Source organism: Equus przewalskii, chromosome 14 (genome assembly GCF_037783145.1).
Source record: "Equus przewalskii isolate Varuska chromosome 14, EquPr2, whole genome shotgun sequence".
NCBI lineage: Eukaryota > Metazoa > Chordata > Mammalia > Perissodactyla > Equidae > Equus > Equus przewalskii.
In genome coordinates this window covers 44902194-44928068 of record NC_091844.1, presented here as the reverse complement: position 1 = coordinate 44928068, position 25875 = coordinate 44902194, and the positions used below count along the sequence as shown (strand labels likewise).

Genomic DNA, 25875 nt, shown 5'->3' with positions numbered 1-25875 from the left:
CCAACGACAAATGAGCAAAGCATAAGCAACAAGCATGGCAGTTAGATAGAATGTTGGCTTGTTCTTGAAATGTAAATACCTATGTAGCAAATCTGTAGAACAGATAAAGAACAAAGACAACGAACAAAGACAACCAACAAAAATAGAAACGTTGGCTAATAGACATATGAAATACTAAATCTCATTAATAATTAAGGAATAAAAGTTTTAAAGTAACAATGTTTTTAATGTATCAAAATTATGGTTAAGATATATCCAGTGTTGGGAAAGATTTGGTGAATGAACACTCTCAAGCCTTGCTAGCAGAGGGGTAAATGAGTATGATCTTTCAGTCCAGAAATTTGGCAATATCTATCACTAACCTTAGAAATGTTCATACCCTTTGAGTCAGTAATTTCACATCGTGGAATTTATCCCAAGGAAGTTGTTAGAAGTCTGAACCAAACTCTGATTTATTGCTGAATAACATCAGTAGCTAATAAAACCAAACAAAAGAAAACCTGAAACCACCTAACTGCCCCAGGTGGTTAAAAACGTATAGTATGGCTCTATGAAGAAATACTGCACAATCATTGTAAGTCAGGTGCTAGATGGTTAATGTTACTGGGAAATATTCAAGATCTGTTTACAGTCTACTTCTGAGTGGGGCAAATTTGTGGCTTTTATTTTTCTACCTAAAAAATAGACTATATTTTTGTGTAGGAAATAAATTGGAAGTATATCCCAAAATGTTAAATAGTTATCTCTTGGTAATGATTGATGGATGGTTTAAAAATTTTCCCTTTTATATTTTCCTCCATTTTTAAATTATTTTCCGATAACATATTTTACTTCTAAAATAAGAAAAAAACAGACAAAAAGATAAATCTATAGATTACACTATTCAAAGTTCCAAGATATCCTACCAACACCTTCTGGCTTCCTAAAATTTTGTAATCCCTGTGCAAAGACCTGATTTTCACCTGAGAATACCTGTATTTGCTGAAATACAGGCACATTTTGCTTCAGCAGCAGTTGGAGGATCCTTCTGTATGTCTTTTGCAGCCCACCGGAAAGACCAGAAAACTTACTAAATTTGATAAACATTGTTGAGTTTGTCCCATGTGAAGGAATAAAAACTGACCCTATTTTCAATTTGCTTGAAGTTTAACGATTAAAAGATTAAAACAGAAAATTATGTAAGAAACAAAACGGAAATTCTCTAGGGATAAAGGAGAGATCTCGACTGGTTTAATGAATGTTAAGTGTTTCAGGAAGGGGATTGTTTTTGAGCTGAGCCTTGGTGAGTAGGTGAGTTTGGTGGGGATGTCTTGGAAGGCAGAGAACCCACGGGAGGGACTGCACTTCATTCGGAAGGTAAGAGGGCGGCATTGGTCACCCATGGAATCATGGGACTGGGGAGCAGAATGGCCAATAACATGTTCAAAGATTATCGTTATTAACATTTTCACCACCAAAGAACCTCTTTTCTTAACTTTGTTTCCAAGGGAACCAACATTTTGAAAGATTTGGGCCACAAAATACACTGTAGCCATTAAATATTGATTCCCTTAACAATTTTTATTAATCGCAGATGTATATCCGCCACCATGAGTTTCTAACCAGTTTATTGTGTGGCAAAGGTTGAGTTGTTCTTTCAGCCACAGCAAAGAAGCAGGTGAGCTCATGATAAGCCTGATTTCCATTAGGCTGTGGCGGCTCTCTGAAGTCTGGGACCCCGACTGGAGAGCCATCATCTAACCTGCATGTTCTACAGTGACGAAGCCAAGATGTAGGAAGTTATTTGATTTTGAATCCTGGTTTTATCTTCCTCTGCTTGACTCTGGGAAAACTATTTGATCTCCCTGAGGCTGAATTTCTCCCTCTCATCCCCCAAAGAAGGACCACTACCTTCTGAATTTGTTAAGAGTTACATTAAACAGTGTGTGGGACCAGCAGGGGCACAGTAACATTCAGGTTCTTTTCCCATTCCTGAGGCTCACAGATACGATTTAAACTCCGTCTCTGGCTCCCTGTGTAGAGCTCTTTCCACTTAGGAATTATTTTTTAATGATCTATTTTGGCTTAACTTTCTCCCCCCAAAACAGATTATTAAAAATAATAGATTAGTTGCTTAATTGATAAAATTCTCTGGCTTCTTCCCTATTTCTTTTCATCCTTGGGTAACTCTAACTTTTAATCAGTTAATTGTAAAAGCAGAGACAGATAAAACCCTGGAACTTCATTTGAAAATGCTAAAAGCTGCTTATCCTGTTAAATTTATTAATTGTGTTTTAAAAGACTTAGGTATTTTTTCTAAACAAAAACAAGCATTTTTACCTCAAATGCAAGAATCTGCAAATGCCCATCCAGCCATTCTTTATTAATTTTGTTTAGAAAGAAATCCACAACAAATTTCAGCAGGATTCAACAAATTATTTTCACTCTCCTGTATTTTCTACATCCAGTTCCAGGATCCCCACCTTTTTTCCCAAAACCTGTCTAACATCAAATGAATAATTCTAGTCACAAGTTGACTGTAAAATCTTTGCACTCCAAGGAAATATTTTGATGTGAAATTTTTGTAGCTAAAGTTAAATCGTTTCTAGTTTTGCAAATCCCCAGTGTTTGCCAAACAGGCAAATTACAATGATCTGAAATGAATGCTTGAAAAACAGTAGCAGTTGAGCATTGTCTGCTTGGTTGGTTTTACGGCAAATGAGTCTACCAGGTTTGTGGATATTGATCCTTCTCCAGTCTCTCGTCACAGACAGAAGGGACCCTGGGGATTACCTAGGGCCAGATGAGCTCCAAGGTAGCTGCCAGTTCTAACAGAATTTGCATTACAAGCTGTGAATGAAGATTGGAGAAGATAAGCAACGTCTCTTCATGTCATGTGGATTTAATGGTGTGTTGCTACCCTAAACTGTCACTGTTTTCCAAACAGGAAGTGCTTCTCAAGAAGAGAGAATCTTTCAGAGATTTGCCATTTTCTGCTGAAAATCTCATGCCTATCCTGGCATTACATCTACTTATGCCTTTTTAGAGAAAAATTTATTTGGAATGTTTTATGTTGGCATTACACCATCTGACTGGGTGATTTATCAGAAAACCTTTGTGTCTAAGGATAATGGTCTCTATTTTTTTTGTGGTTGTCCATCTAGAAATATTTCAGTAACTCAAGTGTCAGAGGTGTACGTCCCAAGTTAAAGGGATAATCATTACAAAATAATTAGTCTCCTTTAGGGATAATAATTACAAAATAAATAATTCTTTTTAATCTTCATGCATGGGGAGACAGTGAGAAGGGAAAATGTCTGCCTTAACGTCACCACAAACAGCAAGTTCTTGGCAGCCAGTAGTTGTTTACAGCTAGTAGTTTGTGCAGGTTCAAAGTTAGTACTGAAATATTTTCCCAAACTTATGCCTATCTTTTTCTCAGATCTTTTTATTCTTTCCATGTATACGTTAGCACCTTTTCGTAAAAATAATAATACCCAAAGAAATGAATCACCAGAGTTGACACTTTCCTCCTCAATGAAAGAAGAATCCCAGATTGTCTCATCGTCCTTAAGGGCCACCTTCTCCACAGATGCCTGAGTCCCGGCCCTCCTCAGTGCTGCAGCTGTCCCAGAACTGCTTCTTGAAGACCCAACTCCTCTGAGAAGACCACCATTTTTCCTCTCCTGCAGACACAAAATATTAGAGTTGTCACTGAATTTTCCTCGCACATTTCCTGTCCCCTGGGTTTGCCCAATCCTGTTCTCCTGAACCCCGACACAATTTCTTCCTCACCGCTAATCCAAATCCTACTCTCTTTCATTCCGATTAATTCAACGTGCTTCTCTATCTTTGAATTCCCTTGCTGCTTGTATGTAGTCTGAATATGCTGCCTTGAAATTCTCTCTTGTCTTATATGTGTCTTCTTCATTAGATTTAAAGTTCTCAAGGCAAAGATCAAGATTTCAGTATTCTCTCATGCATGACCTCCATTGAACCCTTACCTTCTGCAAGTCGCGTATGCCTAACTCTTTCCCACATTTCCAAATGGGAGTAATAATATCTGCCTTTGCTAGTTCTCAAGGTATTTTGAAGATCAAATAACTTAACAAATGTAAAGAGTCCTTATAAACCGTGAGGGGATACATACATGGTGGTAAAGTTATACCAGTTCATACATTTAAAAGAATTATGTCAAAGCAAAATGTTTAACCTCTATATAACTGTGGAAATCTCCCTGCTGCCTTCTATAAAGTAGCTTAAGCTTCATGCGCATGGTCTCCTCGTGATAAATTATGCAACTAAAACTGACAAGCCTAGTCAATTATTTGGCTACATGGAAATGTAACTCATATTTAGACACATATTTCTGAGTAACATTTCTACAGGGAAGATTTATAATATTTTTAGTTAGAAAGAAATTATTTCCAAATATATATATATATACACACACCAAAAAATGCCTGGAAGATATATCAACATGTTAACAGGAGGTTGTGAATAATTTCAGTTTCCTCTTTACATTTGTCTTTATTTCCAAACTTTTCTACAATGAACCTATACTGGTTCTATAATTAGACCAAAAAAATCAAACAAAAATGTCATTCATGCACTTTATTCCAACTCTGAGAACGTTGACATTTTATTTAAATCACCATTAAACAATTAGCAAAGTTTTGGAATTTTGGAACTTTGGAAGTTTTAAAAATGTCATTACAGGTTTTTCTTATGCTGCTACTAGTTGGCTCAAATATTTTGCAGTTCTCTGTTGGTTACAGTAAAACAAATTATGTGTGTGCCTAGTTCAGCTATAGCATATTAGGTAAACTGTATTGAAATATAAAAGAATAAATACCAATAATGTGATGCATCAGAATACTCTATTTTAGATCTGTTTATTTTATCACTTACTTTCTAGTTTTGGACTCTATGTGGAAATGCCCTGACTGCAAAAAGAGGGATATTTGGCAAAACAGGGGATCTTCAGACCATCCTTTGCCTTGCATGTGCCAAAGAAGATATCACCTACTCTGGTGCTTTAAATGGCGACATCTACGTCTGGAAAGGGCTCAATTTAGTTCGCACCATTCAAGGAGCACATAGTGTAAGTATTCCCATATGGGAATTTGGGGATGATTTATTACATAAGTTAAGGTCACAAATCTCTATTTTTTCCCATTGCTTTAGGATCAGCAGACTCTGCTGAACACTTCCTAAACATTAAAAAATTTCCAAAATTACTTTTTGTTCACTTAAAGGAAATAAATATTTCGAAAGCACAGTAATTTAATTAGCCTTCACCTCAATCGTTGATTGGCTGATTAGTGTTGCTATTCCTCAACAGTCGCTTGACAGAAGACCAGAACTATTTCATCATCAGTTTCATCTTGTAGTCCAGCACTTCTCAAACTTCAATGTGCCTACAAATCTCCTGGGTATCCTGTTACAACATGGATTCTGACTCAGTGGGTCTGGGATGATGTCACTGCTTCTGGTCTGTGGCCCACAGGTTGAATAGCGAGGGTGTAGACAATTATTATTTTGCATTGGTTAGTAAGGGTAGAATTTCCTCACTCCAAGTGAGTGAGCATCACCTCCACGTCCACGTTACCAGTTTACAGTTTACATTGATAAACTTCTCTCTTTTGATGGTCTGCTCTGTAAGAATATGGGCAAACTTTACTTCTGACCACTCTGCTCTCTTTGACATATATGAAAATAGTTATATTGCCATATCTGTGGATGATACAATGGAAATGCCCAGAAGAATGGGGAGGTAATGTGAAAGCTAAAGCCTATTATAGTAAATGGAAATTTGGTAACATTTTTGGAAGCTTGATAGACCTTTAGTTTATACCCTCCAAGTTGGTCCCCTATTACTCTTTTGTTTTTTTTTGAGGAAGATTAGCCCTGAGCTAACATCTGCTGCCAATCTTCCTCTTTTTGCTGAGGAAGACTGGCCCTGAGCTAACATCTGTGCCCATCTTCCTCTACTTTATACGGGGGACGCCTACCACAGCATGGCCTTCTGAGTGGTGCCATGTCCGCGCCCGGGATCTGAACTGACGAACCCAGGGCCACCGAGGCGGAACATTCGGACTTAACTGCTGTGCCACCGGCCCGGCCCCCCCATTACTTTTAGTGTGAAGAAAAGTTTAAGCAACTCTTAGCAAAAGAGCTATAAAACTTTAGATCTCTCATTGTCTTAAATATTGAAGACCAATTTTCTTGGCTTTGCTAATTATGATCAGCTCTTAAAACAATTAAGCAGTCAGAGGCTGGCTCCGTGGCCCAGTGGTTAAGTTCTTGCGCTCTGCTGTGGGCGGCCCAGTGTTTTGTTGGTTCGAATCCTGGGCACGGACATGCCACTGCTCATCAAACCACGCTGAGGCAGCGTCCCACATGCCACGACTAGAAGGACCCACAACGAAGAATATACAACTATGTACTGGGGGGCTTTGGGGAGGAAAAGGAAAAAAATAAAATCTAAAACAATTAAGCAATCAATATTTGTCCTCACTCATAAAAGCAGCTGCCTTAGTAACCTAATTTCTCTTTACATTGGATCTTATGTCAACATTATACTCTTGTAGCATATTTGAACAGATCAAACAAGATATTTTCCTGTGGAAAAGCATCTTTAAGTTATGAAACTATTTTCAGATGTGAAAAATCATCTTCAAATGATGCTTACTTAACAAGCTAACACAAATCTAATTTATGCTTTCAATGAGGTTCAGGTGGTGCTCCCTTGGACGCATTGAGATGCAATTCAGGCACCTTTGTACCTGTAAAAGTGTTTATGTTCCTAGCCCACATATCTTTTACTTGATTATTTTGGGCAGCAATTTTTGTAAAACACTTCCATTGTCTTATTTTTCTTTATAAGGATCACATAAAGGAATTTATGATTTTCATATCTGCTTTAATCAAGGAATTCCTGAGTGATTTTTTCTTTTACAACCTGCTATCAGTTTAGAAATGGCAAAGGAGCACTTGAACTAGTTTGCTTTGGTGATTATAATGATTAATTTTTAATCTAGCTAAAATGAAGGATGTTATAAATGACTGCTTGGTCTATTGTCAGGATTTCAATAGAACAAGGGATTTGTTCTTATTTTTATTTTGTTTTTTAATCATCAAGAGCCAACTATAATGCCTATTTAGAATGGTTGCAGCATTGAGTATTACCTGCCTTCACCAACAGGCTGGAATCTTTAGCATGTATGCTTGCGAAGAAGGCTTTGCCACTGGCGGACGAGATGGGTGTATACGATTATGGGACACTGATTTCAAACCAATAACCAAAATTGATCTCAGGGAGACAGAACAAGGATATAAAGGTAATATATGTATTAATATTTACCCATAACTCTGAGAGTGTAAAATACGATGTAAAGTTCTGTATTTATATTTGTTTTTCCATACCCCATCTTATTCAACAACGGATTTAAGGCAGTTTACATAAATATATTGAGTACCAGATCAAAAATCTGTTAAAAATAGATAGCCCTTTTTCCTGATTTGCACAAAGATGTCTGTACGTACTAGCAGTGGCCCTGCTGCAAAGATGAACAACATAATGGTAAAACTACTGAGCGGTGCCCTGTGAGATGGGACTTTCAGTTATAAAACTAGGAGGTTCTGGACAAGTTGGTGAGCCTAAATGTGACTGCACCCCGCCTCCGAACATAAACAAACAAATAAATAAGAAATTGATATGAAAAGCAAGACAAAGAAATTCTGTATTAAAAATAGCTTTAAAATAATAGCTACCATAGTAGTGGGAGTTGAAAGCATGGGCTCAGAGTTGAGGGCCTGGGTTCAAATCCAAGGTTTATCCGTGATAGATTTGATATCTTGGTCAAATTTCTTAACGTCTCTGGGCCTCGGTTTCCTCATCTATAAAATGGAGATAATGCTAGCACTAACCTCATAGAGCTGTATTAAGATTATATACACTTGCAAAGTGCTTAGAATTAATCATGGCGCGTAGTCAGCACTTAATATATGTTAGCGATTATTACAACATATTGAGTCTGCGTAGCAGAGAATATGAAGCAGTGTGTGTACATCTTTTAAAATTCTCATGATTGGCTTATTATCTCATTTTACAGATAAAGAATTTAGGGCTGAGAGAGATTAAGGTGGAAAGTGTAAATAGGAAAGATAAGACGAAGTCACAAGTGATGTTAGTACACTGAGCACATGTGGGGAGCTCTGTTCATTTGTGGCAGGTGGGCTCCGGACCCGGCTCTTGGCTCCCGTGGCCAGCGCTGAAGGAGGGGTGCTCAGCACCATGAGTTGTGGCAGCCACAAGATAAAAACTTACCCATCGCTCACCCGAAGGGGAGTTATTCCCAGTGCAGAAATGAGAAATTTCCTGAGAATCTTCCTGGGGAGGACTCTGTGAATGAAACCCAAAGTATTCAAAAGGCCTGAAGTGAGCTATTACTCACCAGGTTGTTTTTCATGAAGCCCCTTGATGCAGGCTAATGGCAGTGTGGTCAGAGAGATTCTTCCATAGACCAAATCACGTGGCTGTACTTGGAGCGCTCTGCTGGCCTGGGATAGATTTCAGAGGACGGAGAGAAGAATGCACAGACTACCTATTCTTCAGGCTATCTTCCTTAAATAATGTTGTTTTCAACCAAACTTTTCTTAAAAATTGAGCAACAGGGAAGTGAGCTGGATATTGTACTTCCTATATGTACCCAGAGTCCAGCTTCTTTAAATATCTGTTAAATACAAAAAAATGCATTTACAGTCAGCTAATCTGGAGATTGGATTGTTATTTATTTATTTATTTACTGGTGAGGAAGATTGGCTCTGAGCCAACATCTGTTGCCAATCTTCTTTTTTTTTTTTTCTCCCCAGAGCCCCAGCACATTGTTATGTATTCTTGTTGTAGATCATTCTAGTTCTGTGTGGGCCACTGCCTCAGTGTGGCTTGATGAGCAGCATGTAGGTCTGTGCCCAGGATCTGAAATGGTGAACCCTGGGCTGCCGAAGCAGAGTGCATGAACTTAACAGCTATGCCACCGGCCGGCCCCTGGATTGTTATTTTTTTATGGAAGCTCAGAATCCTGGTGCAGATCCATTTCTGAATGCCAGGCAAAAGGGTAGACATAGGGAGTTGTAGAATTTAGTGTCCACTTCAGTGCATCAAACAGGAGACAATCAGGGCCCTTAAGTTCTCTGCCGTAGAGTGTGGGCCAATGTAATTATATCCAGAAAAATACTTAAAGCGGATATAAGCAAGCAAGCACCCAGGATAGCAATGTAAAAAATGTTAGTAAAGCAGCCAAAAGTGTTTGACCTTGAACCGTGAAACTTCTTCCTTCAAGGTAAACTGGGAGCAAAACATAAATAACTGGTGACTTAATGTACTAGATGAGATTATTGACCATAAACTGGCTAGATGTTGGGGAGCATCAATCAGAAATGATGATTCCTTTTTGGCAGTCACTTTATCCAGCTCATCCAAAAATTGTATAACATAATTAAGGTATAAATCTTAAAGTGTGGGGATCAAGGCAGAAGCTGTATTTACCCTGTTATACTTTTCCCACCTGATATCGAGTCTGACTTTGGGCTCTCAAAGGAGAGTTCAGCAGCCGGTTGAGAATAAGCATCCGTATAACCAGAGGTTTGTATTGATTGCACACGGCTAACCCCATGGCCAGCTCCTGTTCCCAGAGTCAAAGGAAGATAGGGACACCGTTCATTTTGTATCACTCTCAACAGATTCCCACACACACTCCCTTGTCAAGATCAAAGCAGAAACAGGTGGTGCACAGTAGACAGGCCTGCCTGTGCCTCATAGATGTGGCTTAGAAGACCTGGGCTTCCAGTCTATCAGAGGAGGGATTGGCATGCATTTTTAGATGGATGACAAGTGGGACAACAGCCTATGTTTCGGGGGCAGTAATGGACTGTGCTTTTAAAGGATCGTGTACACCCCACTGCAGTTTGGGCCCTAGGGAGCCATGAGAAGAGGTGCCGTTCTTGACATGGCAGCCGTGTTCTTGCCACCTTCTTAATTTTTGCATTTGCTGATCACTACCAATACTCTTATTTACTTAATATTTTACTTTAAATTGACGTTAATACATCTTTCTCTTTTTACTTCTCATCATAAGCACTATCTGTGAAGTCATGGCTTTAATAAACTGTTTATTTATGTATTTCTTTACTCATTAAGGTAAGTTCGAACTATTAAATTAAAAATTTTGTCCAGGTAGCATCCCCCCCTTTAGTGGTGCCTTTGCCTATCACACTTTTGACAACACTGTAGCAGAAGTCCATTATGTACTACCAAACTTCTGCAGACATGCTGGCATTTATTCCAGCCCTCAGTGGAAAAACAGGATAAATGTCTAGAGTCAAAAGAATGAAAGGCTCTTGGTTGAAGTGTTGGTAACAATCCAAAATCTGGCCCCAGCTCAGATAGTTCTTGAGCCTGTGTGGACAGGACCGTGCAGGGGAAACCTATCATGATCCTGACTCTCCCTCAGAGATGCTCTTTTGCCCTCAGCCAGGCCTCGGTGCCATCATCACACTGAAGCAGGGAAGGAGGCTGGTGAGTTCAGAAGCCGCTTTGCATAGCTCACTACAGGGAGAGAGTCTCAGAATAGACCTTCTCTGTGGTGTTGTCTGAGGCCAGCGGCTGGGGCCACCCTGTGACTGGGGAGTCCTCTAGGGCACATGAAGGTAGGAGCTGAGGTCAGAGTGAGAAAGGAGACTCAGCAAAAGTATAGGGATTGAAACAAGTAGGATTTGAAGAGAAGATTAAAAGTAATTTAAATGTAAACAGTTTTCTGGTCCAGCTTCCCCTTCGACCAGCCAATACCGTATCTTGGTCCTCTGAGCATCTGCAGAGAGTGTGGGGTAAAGAGGAGGGAAGGAAAGAGGGTGGAAAAGGATAAAAGAGGAGGAAGAAGGCAGAGTGAACAGAAGTTTGGGTGTACTTCATCCCACCCCTCCCACCCCTGAAAGAAGTCTTGGCTTTCTCCTCCACTTTCAGGCTCTTTGCCTCAAAAATAGAAACAAAGTCCATTTGCAAAGAACAGATTCAAGCAAAGCAATGTTTGAACTTCCTTGCTCTCAATTTGGACATGAAGCTACATGTGTGGATGGTTTCATTACTATAAGACTTTCTCGATATAAATAAACCTTCTTCCATATTTTCACTGCTTGTGTAACAATGACTCTTGAATTCATTTCCATTGGAATATAGTGATTTCTCATTTTACTCAAACAGCCAAACAGTTTTCTAAACAAATTTAACAAGAGAATTAATCATGGCCATGTCCCAATTCCTATGACGTAGTACTGATATTCTGTGTTCCTTAAATATAAATATATTAGTTAAAATTCAGAAACTGCTACTTACTAGCATTTGGGAATCCAAGTCTATTTATAAAGATCACACTTACTTAGTATGCTACCTATAAAGACTTCTATTGCCCCTCCTGTAGACTTCCAGAACATCTACAAAATGAATCTGGCCATTTCCAAGTTGATTTATGTAAATATTCATAAGATTTGCATCTTCTAGTAACTATTAATAGCTAAACATCGAGAAAGTCAACAGTTTTTAGATGAACTAAGATGACTACTAAGCTCAGGAAAAAAACCGGTATCATAGCTTTATTATAGACAGTGTTAATCTGTTCTCTTGCGTCTTTATAGGTGAGCTTGAGCTAATCAAGACATTTGACTTCCAGTGAAAACAACTAACCCTACTTTAGATTGAGGGTGAACCAGCTTGGGGATGGGTCACGCTCACATCAGCTGGAATCTGTAGGGCCAGAGGTGATTCTCAGGGCTCCCTGGCCTCTCCCCAAGTCTTAGTCAAAGAAAATGGCCTTCATAAGCCAGGAGGACCATTCCTCGATCAAGGGAATAATAGTGTTTTATTTACACCAGTAACTTGCACAACTTTTGTGAGTTGCTAGATTTTTGCTGACTGTTGAGTCTGCAAACAAGTTTTTTCTAACAACAGATGATGACATAAACCAATAACCTAATTCATCTAGGATCCCTTGTCTACAATTCTGAAAGCCAAAACACTCAGAATGCAAAAGCATTTCTTTTATGAGAGCAACCAACTTTTTTTTATTGTGGTAGATTTTACATAATAAAATATACCATTTTATGGACAAATTCCTAGACTCCTACAATCTCCCCAAACTGAATCAGGAAGAAATGGAGAATCTGAATAGGCCAATCACAAGTAAGGAAATAGAAACGGTAATCAAAAACCTCCCCAAAAATAAGAGTCCAGGACCAGACGGCTTCTCTGGAGAATTCTACCAAACATTCAAAGAAGACTTAATACCTATTCTTCTCAAACTGTTCCAGAAAATTGAGAAAGATGGAGTACTCCCTAACACATTCTATGAAGCCAACATCACTCTGATCCCCAAACCTGACAAGGACAACACAAAGAAGGAGAACTACAGGCTGATATCACTGATGAACATAGATGCAAAAATCCTCAACAAAATTTTGGCAAACCGAATACAGCAATACATCAAAAAGATTATACACCATGATCAAGTGGGATTTATACCAGGGACACAGGGATGGTTCAACATCCGCAAGTCAATCAACGTGATACACTACATCAACAAAATGAAAAACGAAAACCACATGATCATCTCCATAGATGCAGAGAAAGCATTCGACAAGATCCAACACCCATTTATGATAAAAACCCTCAATAAAATGGGTATAGAAGGAAAGTACCTCAACATAATAAAGGCCATATATGACAGACCCACAGCCAACATCATAGTCAATGGACAAAAACTGAAAGCCATCCCTCTGAGGACAGGAACAAGACAAGGGTGCCCACTTTCACCACTCCTATTCAACATAGTACTGGAGGTGTTGGCCAGAGCAATTCGGCAGGAAAAAGAAATAAAAGGAATCCAAATAGGTAATGAAGAAGTAAAACTCTCACTGTTTGCAGACGACATGATCTTATATATAGAAAACCCCAAAGAATCCATAGAAAAACTATTAGAAATAATCAACAACTACAGCAAAGTAGCAGGGTATAAAATTAACGTACATAAATCAGTAGCATTTCTATACACTAACAATGAACTAACAGAAAAAGAACTCAAGAACTCAATCCCATTCACAATCGCAACGAAAAGAATAAAATACCTTGGGATAAACTTAACCAAGGAAGTGAAGGATCTATACAATGAAAACTACAAGACTTTCTTGAAAGAAATTGATGACGACATAAAGAGATGGAAAGACATTCCATGCACATGGAGTGGAAGAATAAACATAGTTAAAATGTCCATACTACCTAAAGCAATCTACAGATTCAATGCTATCCCAATCAGAATCCCAAGAACATTCTTCACAGAAATTGAACAAAGAATCCTAAAATTCATATGGGGCAACAAAAGACCGCGAATTGCTAAAGCAATCCTGAGCAAGAAAAACAAAGCTGGTGGAATCACAATCCCCGATTTCAAAACATACTACAAAGCTACAGTGATCAAAACAGCATGGTACTGGTACAAAAACAGGTCCACAGATCAATGGAACAGAATTGAAAGCCCAGAGATAAAACCACACATCTATGGACAGCTAATCTTCGACAAAGGAGCAGAGGGCCTACAATGGAGAAAAGAAAGTCTCTTCAACAAATGGTGCTGGGAAAACTGGACAGCCACATGCAAAAGATTGAAAATTGACCATTCTTTTTCACCACACACCAAAATAAACTCAAAATGGATCAAAGACCTAAAGATTAGGCCTGAAACAATAAGTCTTCTGGAAGAGAATATAGGCAGTACACTCTTTGACATCAGTTTCAAAAGAATCTTTTCGGACACTATAACTCCTCAGTTGAGGGAAACAATAGAAAGAATAAACAAATGGGACTTCATCAGACTAAAGAGCTTCTTCAAGGCAAGGAAAAATAGGATTGAAACAAAAAAACAGCTCACTAATTGGGAAAAAATATTTACAAGCCACTTATCCGACAAAGGGTTAATCTCCATAATATACAAAGAACTCACACTGCTTAACAACAAAAAAACAAACAACCCGATCAAAAAATGGGCAGAGGACATGAACAGACATTTCTCAAAAGAAGATATGAATATGGCCAATAGACACATGAAAAGATGTTCATCATCGCTAATCATCAGGGAAATGCAAATCAAAACTACACTAAGATATCACCTTACACCTGTTAGATTGGCAAAAACATCCAAAACCAAGAGCGACAAATGTTGGAGAGGTTGTGGAGAAAAAGGAACCCTCATACACTGTTGGTGGGAATGCAAACTGGTACAGCCACTATGGAAAACAGTATGGAGATTTCTCAAAAAGTTAAAAATAGAAATACCCTATGACCCAGCCATCCCATTACTGGGTATCTATCCTAAGAACCTGAAATCAGAAATCCCAAGAGTCCGTTGCACCCCTATGTTCATCGCAGCATTATTTACAATAGCCAAGACGTGGAACCAACCTACATGCCCAGAAACTGATGATTGGATAAAGAAGATATGGTATATATACACAATGGAATACTACTCAGCCATAAAAAAAGACAAAATTGGCCCATTCACAGCAACGTGGATGGACCTCGAGGGTATTATGTTAAGCGAAATAAGCCAGTCAGAGACAGACGAACTCTATATGACTCCACTCATAAGTGGAAGTTAGTATATTGATAAGGAGATCTGATCGGTGGTTACCAGGGAAAAGGGGGGGTGGGGGGAGGGCACAAAGGGGGAAGTGGTGTACCCACAACATAACTAACAAAAATGTACAACTGAAATCTCACAAGGTTGTAATCTATCATAACATTAAAAAATATATATATATATACCATTTTAACCATTTTTAAGTGGACATATCAGTGGCATTAATTAAGTACATTCACATGGTTGTGCAACCATCACAACCATCCATCTCCAGAACATTTCTCATCTTCCAAACTGGAGCTTCATACCCATCAAACAGTACCTCCCCGTTCCCCTCTCCTGCTGACCCCTGGCAGACCCATTCTACTTGATGTCTCTATGAATTTGCCTATTCCAGGTACCTCATATAAGTGAGATTACATACTATTTGCTCTTTTGTGACTGGCTTATTTCTCTTAACGTAATGTGTTCAAGATTCATCCATGTTATAACATGTCAGAATTTCTTCTGTTTTTGAGGTTGAATAATATTCCATTGTATATACCACATTTTATTTATCCATTAATCTGTTGGTGGATACTTAGGTTGCTTCCTCTTTTTGGCTATTAGGAATAATGCTGCAATTAACATGGTTGTACAAATATCTCTTTGAGACCCTGCTTTCAATTCCTTTGGATATATATCCAGAAGTGGAATTATTGGATCATATGGTATTTTTATTTTTAGTCTTTTTGAGGAACTGCCATTCTGTTTTCCAGAATAGCTGCACAATTTTACATTCTTACTAGCAGTGCACAAGGGTTCCAATTTCTTCACATCCTCACCGACACTTTCTGTTTTTTTGATAATAGCCATTGTGACAGGTATGAAGTGGTAGCTCACTGTGGTTTGGATTTGCATTTCCCTAATGATTAGTGAGGTTGAGCATTTTTCATAAGCTTGTTGGCCATTTGTACATCATCTTTGGATAAATTTCTACTCACATATCTGCCCATTTTTAAATCAGGTTGGTTTTTTGGTTGTTGTTGAGTTGTAAGAGTTCTTTATATATTCTGGATATTAACCCCTTATCAGATATGCGGTTTGCAAGTATTTTCTTTCATTCCATAGGTTGCCTTCTCACTCTGTTGATTATGTCCTGTGGTGCACAAAAGTTTTTAATTTTGATGTAGTCCAGTATATCTATTTTTTCTTTTGTTATCTGTGCTTTTGGCGTCATGTCCAAGAAATCACTGCCAAATACAATTTCATGAAGCTTTCCCCCTACATTTTCTTCTAAGTGTTTTATAGTTTTAGCTCTTATGTTTAGGTCTTTAATCCATTTTGAGTTAATTTTTTCATATGGTGTAAGGTAAGGTATCTTCAACTTTTTTTCCAAAATATTTTTTATAACTAATTTGGCAACAGAACCTGACCTGAACTTATATGAGGCTGTTTATTGTTTTTATATGTATGAATATTCATACACTTCACTGCAGAAATATTTGATTTCAAGTTGCTGCCCCAGACTCTATTGAATGTATTACATAAGTTCAAAATCCAAAATTTTCTAAATTCCAAAATGCATCTGACCCCCCAGAATTTCAGATACATGGGATGTTGGACCTCTAACACATTTTTCAGTGAATATCAAATTCTGGAATTTTCATCCTGGGAGAGACATTAGATGTCAGTTTGTAGAACTCTCACCTTTTGGATGAGTAGAATGAGGCTCAAGGTCATTGCCATCAAGCTAATTGTGGGATTAGGGTTGTCACTCAAATCTCATACCAAGCTTAATAACAGTGCATTTTGAGTCTGATCATTTTTAAAACAAACTTATAATCTAGGTAAAATAATGAAGCTTACATGACTTATAGTGGTGGCAAGAAAAGCCAGAAAATAATTCTTAAAGCAAGGCAACTGAATTGAATTACATCTACGGTGATAAAATACTTTGAGTTAATGGTTGTAAATGATTATGTCTAAAGGAATATGGTAATTATTCACACAGTATAAGATGCATTATTCATTTATTTATCCATTCAGTAAACGTTTAGCATCTCCTAAGTGTCAGATATCAGATACGTGGCTAGGTACTGGATAGGTTCTTCTAAAAAAGCATGCCTTAGGCATTTTATTGGAGTTTTTTGTGTGTTTATTTTACCTCCAACACATATTTGTTGAATTCTTGCTGTGTCTAATGTAACTATAAACTCTGAATCCAGAGATATCTTGGATTAGGTCAAGCAGCATTCCCTTGGCGTTGAGCAAGTCCCCAAGATACAAGGTGCCCCTTCTTAGACTTCTTGCCACCTCTGCTGCCCCCTTGATGGTCTGAGGCTCTGTCTTTCACATAGGTTACTGCCATTGCTTTATAACTTGCATCCCTGCTTCAACCATTATTCTCAGAACCGCAGCTAGAGTGATGCTTCACAATTTACATGGGCCAGATTACATTATTCTTTTCCTCAAAACCCTGCAATGATTCCCATTTTCCTCAAGAAAAGAGTCAAAATCCTTAGGATGGCCAGCCAGCCCCTTCTGCCCTCATGCCTCCCTCCCTCTGCCCTGCCCTCTGCTCAGGCTGCTCCTGTCACCTCCCAACTCTGCACTCGAAGGCTGCTGCCTCTGCCTACAGCACACTCGCCAGGAATCGGCATGACCACTGCCCTCCTCTCCTTAAAGCCTTTCCTCAGATGAACCTGCCTTGGTGACCTTATTTAAAATTGCAACCCACTCTGCCTCCACCACCCCAGACACTCCTGATCCCCTTCTCCCAGATCTGCTTTTCACCTTGTAACAAACAATATAATTTAACTGTTTATTATGTTTGTGGCTGTTGTCTGTTTCCACAAGGCTGGGAATCTCATTGTTCACTGACACCTCCCAAGCACTTAAAACAGTGCCTGGCACATGCAGGTGCCCTGGAAACAACTGCCAGATGAATGAATGAAGAGTGTGTTGTGTGACTGGAGCATAGAGCCTTGTGGAGGAGCACAACAGGCAAGGCTGCAGGGGGAGGAACAGATAAGGCCCTTCCTTGTGTCAGCGTGCTGTGTTCAAGCTTCACCCCAAAGGACCAGCGGTGGGAGGTCATAGAAGGGTTTAGGGAGGTGAGGGTCATGGTCAGATCTCCCTGCTCTGGGGCGGAGAGTGGACTGGAGTCGGGCAGGATTGGAGGGGGGAGTCCAGGTTATTCTTCCCCACTATTCATTCTTATTACCATTTTTCCTCCTCGGAGTACATTGAGGATCATACAATCCAGTAGTTCTTAACCGGTGGTGATTTTGTCGTCTAGAGGACATGTGGCATTGTCTGGAGACATTTTTGGTTGTCACAACTGTAGGGGTGCTACTGGCATTTCTGAGTAGAGGCCAGGGATGCTGCTAAACATCTTACAGTGACATCTCACAAAGATAGCCTCTATGAGGAAGAGTTAACTGGCCCCAAATGTTAATAATGCTGAGGTTGAGAAACCCTGGTATAGAACATTCAGAAGACCGGCTGTCCAATCTGCCAGTGTCCTTGTTTACAGTAGAGATAAAGCAAGCACATTCTATTGTTCTCCTGGTCCCTTGAGTGGCTTCGTTACTCACCTCTATTCTCATCACCTCTATCACCTCTCTCCCTGTCTTCCCACCACTGTCCTTTGGACCCTGCCTCCTGTCTCACTGTTGTCCTGCTGAGAAAGTGGAGGCCCCGCAGAGGAACGTGGGTGGAGCTGCAGATGGTGGGCTATGCCTTGAGGGGACGTGTGTGGCATTGTTTGTTCAGAGTTGGCACAGGACGTGGTGTCAGACAAGCAGAGGCTGGCTGTCTGGTTTGTTCTGGTACTAATGCCTCTGTGAACACTCTTCCTGAGCCAGCATTATATAAACAGCAGCCTGAGTGTTCCTTCCCTGGGGTGGAGGCCGGGGGCTTGGCGGTGTGTTTCTGTCTCCTGGGGTCCTGTTAGGCTGTGTGGATCCTTTGGAGTTCCTGTGGCTGTAGGATTTTGGATCCTGTGTAGTAGATTTTGAAATAGCCAGGGATTTTTGTGAAGAGTAGCTATGAATTCTGCCAGAAATTCTTAGGCGGAGAGCCCTTGTAAACAGGAGCAGCGGGCTCTGGGCACTTCTTGCTGCAGGTGACCCACAGACCAAATTAGGCCCAGCCCCTGCCCAGCCTGTGGAGAGGCTCTGCGACTCTCCTGCAGCAGCTCCCAGGACCGAATGCTAGCTCTTGGTGGCCTTTGTGCTAAGCATTCTGCAGGCAGGATCCCAGTTAATCCTTAAACAGCCCTGAGGGTCCTGGCTCGTGGGCGTGAGATCTGTGTAGTCCACAGGGCCCCACGCTCTGAAGGGCCCTGCGCTTGGTTTAGTGCTTTGCTGTTGCTTCCTTGAAATTCTTAATTATTTTTTAATAAGAGGTTACACATTTCCATTTTATATTGGGCCCTGCAAATCGTAAGGCCAGGCTTGTCCCCCAGTCGTCTGTGCTCAGAAATGCCTGGGGAAATGCAGGTCTTTCCTTCCTCTTTTTCCTTCAGGTTCCAAACTCTGTCTTCAGTGTTACCCTAGGGCACCCAGAAGCCCCTGGCCTGGCTCCAGACTCCCTAGGAGGCCTCAGCTACCCCCTCCTGAGGGGAGGCGAGGGGAGGTGGTTCAGATGTCCCTGCTGCTTTTTTGACACCCTCTCCCAACAGTCCCTCCTCCCCATCAGTGACATCTTTCTCCCTCTCCCACTCGCTCTTCTATTACCTTTTATGTCTTTCCCCAAGACGCTTCTAAGTAATGCATCTTTAATAAGCTTGGGTTTACAGGAAAAGGCCATCACGTTGTCCTGTTTAATCTTTGGTACCGTGTCCTGGGCCCACATCTGCAGGGAAAGGAAATACCTTTGTGCGGAAGAGAGTTTGCTCCAGACCTGAATCTTTGTTTTCTCTCTATTGCTTGCTCACTCTAGGACTCTGGGCAAATAATGTAAGCTTTCTATGCTTTGATGTCCTCATTTGTTCAACAGATATCTAGGTCCTGGCGCTGTCCGTGGGGCCTCCTCTTGAGCTGTGAGTGTTCCCAGGCGTGTGTGTAAAGCTCTGGGCGCAGGGCGGTAAGGTCAGTGAAGACCATTCCTGCCCAGTTACAGGGCTGGCTCGTTTGAGTCAGAATCCACTCTCAAAGTTGCACTTTCTTTTTGCGGTCTGTTCATCAGGCCTCAGGCTTTCTAATCCACCAGGGCGAAGTTTTCCAATATGTGACTGAAGAACCATCGCATCAGAATCACCCAGTGATGCAGCCTGGAAATCTTAATTTTCAACAATTTGACTGAAGTCTGAACACACTAGCAGTGGTTCTCCATTCAGGGGAGCTAAAAATAACTATGTCTAGTCCCACTTCAGACCAACTGAGAAGAGTCTTTGGGTGGGGTCTGGGCATCTGTATTTTTAAAACACTTTCCATGTAGATTCTGATGCACAGTAGGGGTTGGAGCAATTGCTCTTGGTCCTTTACCACATTTCAGGCTTAGGAGCACCAGATATAGGAACACTAATAAGTACCAACCCCTCCCCACTGCCTGTCTTCCCTTCTTGGGCCAAATAATTGGGGGAAAAGGCCATTTTATTCCCCAAATAGTTGTTTCTTTGTGCATTGGATCACAGCCTTTCCTTCTGAGAGTCTGCAGTGCTAGCACATCAAAATAACAAATCAGTTGTAACACAAGGAAGGCACCTGCAGCAATTTCTTCATAGCTCCCTGTGCTGACCCTCCCTGGGGCCAGAATCTGACCGCGTACAGGTACAGCAAGTCGTTCTCAGCGGCAAGTCATTCTCCGCTGAGATGTGAACTTAAAAAAAAAGGCTCCAAAAAAGCGCAAAACCTGCTAGTTAAAAGTAACAATTTATAGTTATTGATTAATTTCCTAAGGGCCAGACACTGGGTCAAGTTTTTAAATATATTACTGCTTTGAATTCTCATAACCGTACCATGAGATATGAGTGCTAATCTTCTCTCCACTTTACAGATGGGAAAACTGAAGATTTGAAAGATTAAATAGCTTGCCACGTCACACTGCTGGGAGAGGGTGAGGCTGGAATACAAATCCGGTCCGTGTACTTAACCAGTTAATGAACTGGTGGAAAATAAGCAATGCCCTTTAGGTCTGTGTTCATATTCATGATATTCATGGACTAGATCTCCCTATGCCCAGGTTTCAGGACTGTCACAGAGAGGATTAGAAGGATGCTGTTTTCCACTCTCTGGTCTGAATATAAAACCTGGGCAGAGCGGTGAGATTTTGGTCTTAGAGGATTTTTATAAGTTGGTTGCTCTCCACTGCCACCTGCTGGCTACCTGTGCCAAGCACAGGCAAGAGTCCCACATTTCTCATAGTGGATGGGTAGGGAAGGCCACAGGGTCCAAAATGTGCACACCTCACCAATTCAGTGAAATGTCTTCCGTTCATACTGTCAGAGGTCTCCAAAACACATGCTTTTCCAGAAGAAAAGAGCATTTCTTTGGTTTTAGATAATTAAGATGATTTTTCCTGCCTGTCTTTTCACATATTGGTAAATTTCTAACCATATTCCAAATAATACCTTATATTTTTCTGACTCCCAGAGCAGATGATAAAGAAGAAAAAACAGCTTAATTATTTCCCAATGCAATGGCCACCTCGGCCAGGAAACCATGCTTACATTACTGTTCTCCACATCTGTGTCAGAGAAGTTAAAACCAAGCCTGGATAGACAGGAGAAGGGAAATACTGTCAGAACCTCGTCAGGGATCTGCCACTCGCCAGGGTCTCTCCAGAGTGTGCCCAGAAGCAGCCCTGCAGTTCTCTTTACCACTTTGCATTCAGAATAGCAATTAGGTTCAGAAATGATGAAAACATGATGTTTTTAGAAACTTGAATACAGTTCTCTGCCCACTGAGGAGGTGTCTACAGGAAGTAACCCCTGTTTTAAATGGTTATCTTGGAAGTGAGAATGGCTCGGTGTCCTGTCTATCTTTGTAGGTAGCCTCCTGGGGTTGACTTGTCTGACGTGACAAAATACAGTTTATCTGTTTGAAGAACAGAGTGTTTATGGAGAGTCTGAGTTGGTCTCTGAGAGAAAATATTCACAGTTCGTTAAGTTTAGGTCGTAAACGATGAAAACGTAACAATTCCTTCTCTCATTTCCTCTCCTTCTGCCCCTACCCATATGGGTCAGAAATAATCCATATCAGGTTAACTTCATTTCCTTTGCCTTGTGGAAAGCTTCTCCCTTAGGTTGGGTAGTTCAGTGGAACTCTTTTTTTTTTTTTTTCCAAGTGAAATCTGCTATAAAACACAAATTGTGAAGTGCTGAGGGAAAAGTGGAGTGGGATCCTCAAACTCTGCCCCGTGGTCCCTCGTTTCCCCACCCTCTCCTTGCCAGGCCGCCCCCCGACCCAAGCCTTTTCTGAAGAATCCAAGAACTCCCTGAACACAGCCTGAAAACACAGCGCAGTGCTGTGTAACTTCACTGGCTCATCAGTCTTGGCTGAACTGGAAAGTTTTGCTTTGTTCCTAAACCTCTTAGAAAAAAAGACACAGCAGATGTTTTTAAAATGTTAACATTTGTCAGTTCCAGGTGGTGGGTTGTTTGTTGTAATATCTTTGTACCTTTCTGAATTTGTTCCTGAAAATCAGAAGGTGAAAAAGTGTGGGGGTGGTGGTAAGAATAAATGTTTGTACACTGGACCAAATACAATGCTGGATCTTTGGGAGAAGGTTCTGTTTTCAAGCCATTTAAGCTGGTGTGCGTGGACACGCTGTTGGAGGCCATGAGAAGAATCGGCATGCCCGTGCTTAGAGTGGAGCTGTAGATGCCAGGCCTGCTTGGAAAGGCCCAATCTTTAAGAAAACCGTGGAATTATAAAGGGATTGTGGTTTGAATGTTTTGATAACAAAGTATATATAACACATTGCTGAGATATATAACGTGATATATATCCGTATATATGTATGTATATATCATTTTTATTGAGATATAATTGACATATATGATTTGATATACACCATGATTTGACATATGTACAACATGATTGAGTATATTTTGCAAAATGATCACCACAGTAAGCCTAGTTAACATCCATCACCACATGTAGCTACAATTTTTTCCTTGTGGTGAGAACTTTTAAGATCTACTCTCTTCACAACTTTCAAATATACAATACCGTATTATTAACTATAGTCATCATGCTATACATTACCTCCCCAGGAATTACTAATTTTATAACTGGAAGTTTGAAACTTTTGACTATGTTCACCCATTGCCCACCCCCCACCTCTGGCAACCACCAATATTCTCTGTATCTATGAGTTTGGGGTTTTGGGTTTTTTTTTTGTTTTTTGATTCCACATATAAGTGAGATCATATGATATTTGTCTTTCTCTGTCTGACTTATTTCACTTAGCATAATGCCCTCAAGTTCCACCCATGCTGTCCTAAATGGCAGGATTGCCTCCTTTTTGTGGCTGAATAATATTCCGTTGTATATATACACCACATTTTCTTTATCCATTCATCCATCAATGGACGCTTAAGTTGTTTCCATGTCTTGACTATTATAAATAATGCTGCAATGAACATGCGGGTACAGATACCTTTTTGAATTAGTGTTTTTGTTTCCTTTGGGTAAATACGCAGAAGTGAAATTGCTGGATCATATGGTAGTTCTCTTTTTAATTTTTGAGGAACCTCCCTTCTGTTTTCCATAGTGGCTGGACCAATTTACGTTCCCACCAACAGTGTATAAGAGTTCCCTTTTCTTCACATCCTCGCCAACACTTGTTATTTGTCTTTTTGATAACAGCCATTGTAACAGGTCTGAGGTGATATCTCATTGTGGTTTTGATTTGCATTTTCTAGATGATTAGTGATGTTGAGTGCCTTTTCATGTACCTGTTGGCCATATGTGTATCTTCTTTGGAAAAATGTATATTCAAAAACTGCCCACTTTTAAATCAGATTGTTTGTTTTGCTATTGAGTTGTATGAATTCTTTGTATATTTTGGATATTAACCCCTTATCAGCTGTATGATTTGCAAATATTTTCTCCCATTTAGTGGGTTGCCTTTTTTTTTTTGTTGATGGTTTCTTTTCTTTCTTTTGTTTTTTCTTTTGCTGTGTAGAGGGTTTTTAGTTCGCTGTAGTCTCATTTGTTTATTTTTGCATTTGTTGTGTTTGCTTTCGGTATCAAATCCAAAAATCATTGCCACGACTGATGTCAAGGAACTTACCACCTATGTTTTCTTCTAGGAGTTTTGTGGTTTCAGGTCTTACATTCAAGTCTTTAATCCATTTTGAGTTAATTTCTGTGTATGGTGTAAGATAGTGGGCCAGTTTCATTCTTTTGTATGTGGCTGTCCAGTTTACCCAACACCATTTATTGAAGAGACTGTCCTTTCCCCATAGTACATTCTTGGCTCTTTTGTTGTAAATTAGTTGACCATATATGCATGGGTTTATTTCTGGGCTCTATTCTGATCCTTTGATCTCTGTGTCTGTTTTCATGCCAGTATCATACTGTTTTGATGAGGATAGTTTTGTAATATATTTCAAAATCAGGGAGTGTGATTCTTTCAGCTTTGTTCTTCTTTCTCAAGATTGCTTTGGCTATTTGGAGTCTTTTGTGGTTCCATACAAATTTTAGGATTGTTTGCTATATTTCTGTGAAAAAAGGTCATTGGGATTTTGATAAGGATTGCATTGAATCTGTAGATTGCTTTGGGTAGTATGGACATTTTAGCAATATCAGTTCTTCCAATCCATGAGCACAGAATATCTTTGCATTTATTTGTGTCTTTAATTTCTTTCATCAATGTCTTATAGTTTTCTTTATATAGGTCTTTCACCTCCTTGGTTAAGTTTATTCCTAGGTATATTATGCTTTTTGGTGCAGTTGTAAATGGGATTGTTTTATTAATTTCTCTGTCTGATGGTTCTATATTAGTGTATAGAAATGCAGCTGATTTTTGTATACTGATTTTGTATCTTGCAACTTCACTGAATTCATTAATTAATTCTAACAGTTTTTTGGTTGAATCTTTAGAGTTTTCTACATATAGTATCATGTCATGTGCAAATAGAGACAATTTTACTTGTTCCATTTCTATTTGGATGCCTTTCATTTCTTTTTCTTGCCTAATTGCTCTGGCTAGAAAGTCCAATACTAGTTGAATAAAAGTGGTGAGAGTGGGCATCTGTGTCTTGTTCTTGATCTTAGAGGAACAGCTTTCAGCTTTTCACCATTGAGTATAATGTTAGCTATGGGCTTGTCATATATGTCCTTTATTACATTGAAGTACATTCCTTCTATACCCACATTGTTGAGCGTTTTTATCATGAATGGATGTTGAATTTTGTCAAATGCTTTTTCTGCATTGATTGAGATGATCATGAGTTTTATCCTTCATTTTGTTAATGTGGTGTATCACATTGATTGATTTGCAGATGTTGAATCATCCTTGCATCCCTAGAATTAATCCTATTTGATCATGGTGTATGATCTTTCTAAGGTATTGTTGAATTTGTTTTGCTATTATTTTGTTAAGGATTTTTGCACATATCTTCATCAGGGATATTAGCCTGTAATTTTCTTTTCTGTTAGTGTTCTTGTATGGTTTTGGTATCAGGGAAATGCTGGCCTTGTAAAATGAATTTGAAATGATTCCCTCCTCTTCTATTTTTTGAAAGAGTTTCAGAAAAATTTATATTAATTCTTCTTTAAATCTTTGGTAGAATTCACTTGTGAAGCCATCTGGTACTGGACTTTCTTTATTAGGTGGTTTTGATCACTAAGTCAATTTCCTTACTCATTATTGATCTGTTCGTATTTTCCATTTCTTCATGATTCAGTCTTGGTAGGTTGTATGTTTCTAGGAATTTATCCATTTCTTTTAGGTCGTGCAATTTGTGGGCATATAATTGTTCATGGTAGTCCTTTATGATCCTTTGTATTTCTCTGCTATCAGTTGTAACATCTCTTTTCATTTGTGGTTTTATTTATTTGAGCCGTCTCTTTTTTTCGTTGGTAAGTCTAACTAATGGTTTGTCTATTTTGCTTATCTTTTCAAAAAACCAGGTCTTAGTTTCATTGATCTTTACTATTGTCTTTTTAGTCTCTATTTATTTATTTCTGCTCTGATCTTTGTTAGTCCCTTCCTGCTACTAACTTTAGACTTAGTTTTTTCTTCTTTTTATAGTTCCTTGTGGTATAAATTT

General features: G+C 39.5%; 1 protein-coding gene across 5 annotated transcripts in view; it reads left to right on the top strand.

Moving 5' to 3' along the window:
• The window catches only part of EML6 (EMAP like 6), a 279876-nt gene that overhangs the window by 101405 nt on the left and 152596 nt on the right, over positions 1 to 25875 (top strand). For all 5 annotated transcript variants that reach the window (XR_011526070.1, XR_011526071.1, XM_070572641.1 and 2 more), the window contains exons 5-6: positions 4898 to 5083; positions 7187 to 7322. Coding sequence is in view for 3 of the 5 variants with exons in the window: in XM_070572641.1 (XP_070428742.1) it covers positions 4898 to 5083; positions 7187 to 7322 (322 nt within the window). In the remaining 2 variants the exon portion in view is untranslated. The remainder of the gene's footprint in view (positions 1 to 4897; positions 5084 to 7186; positions 7323 to 25875) is intronic.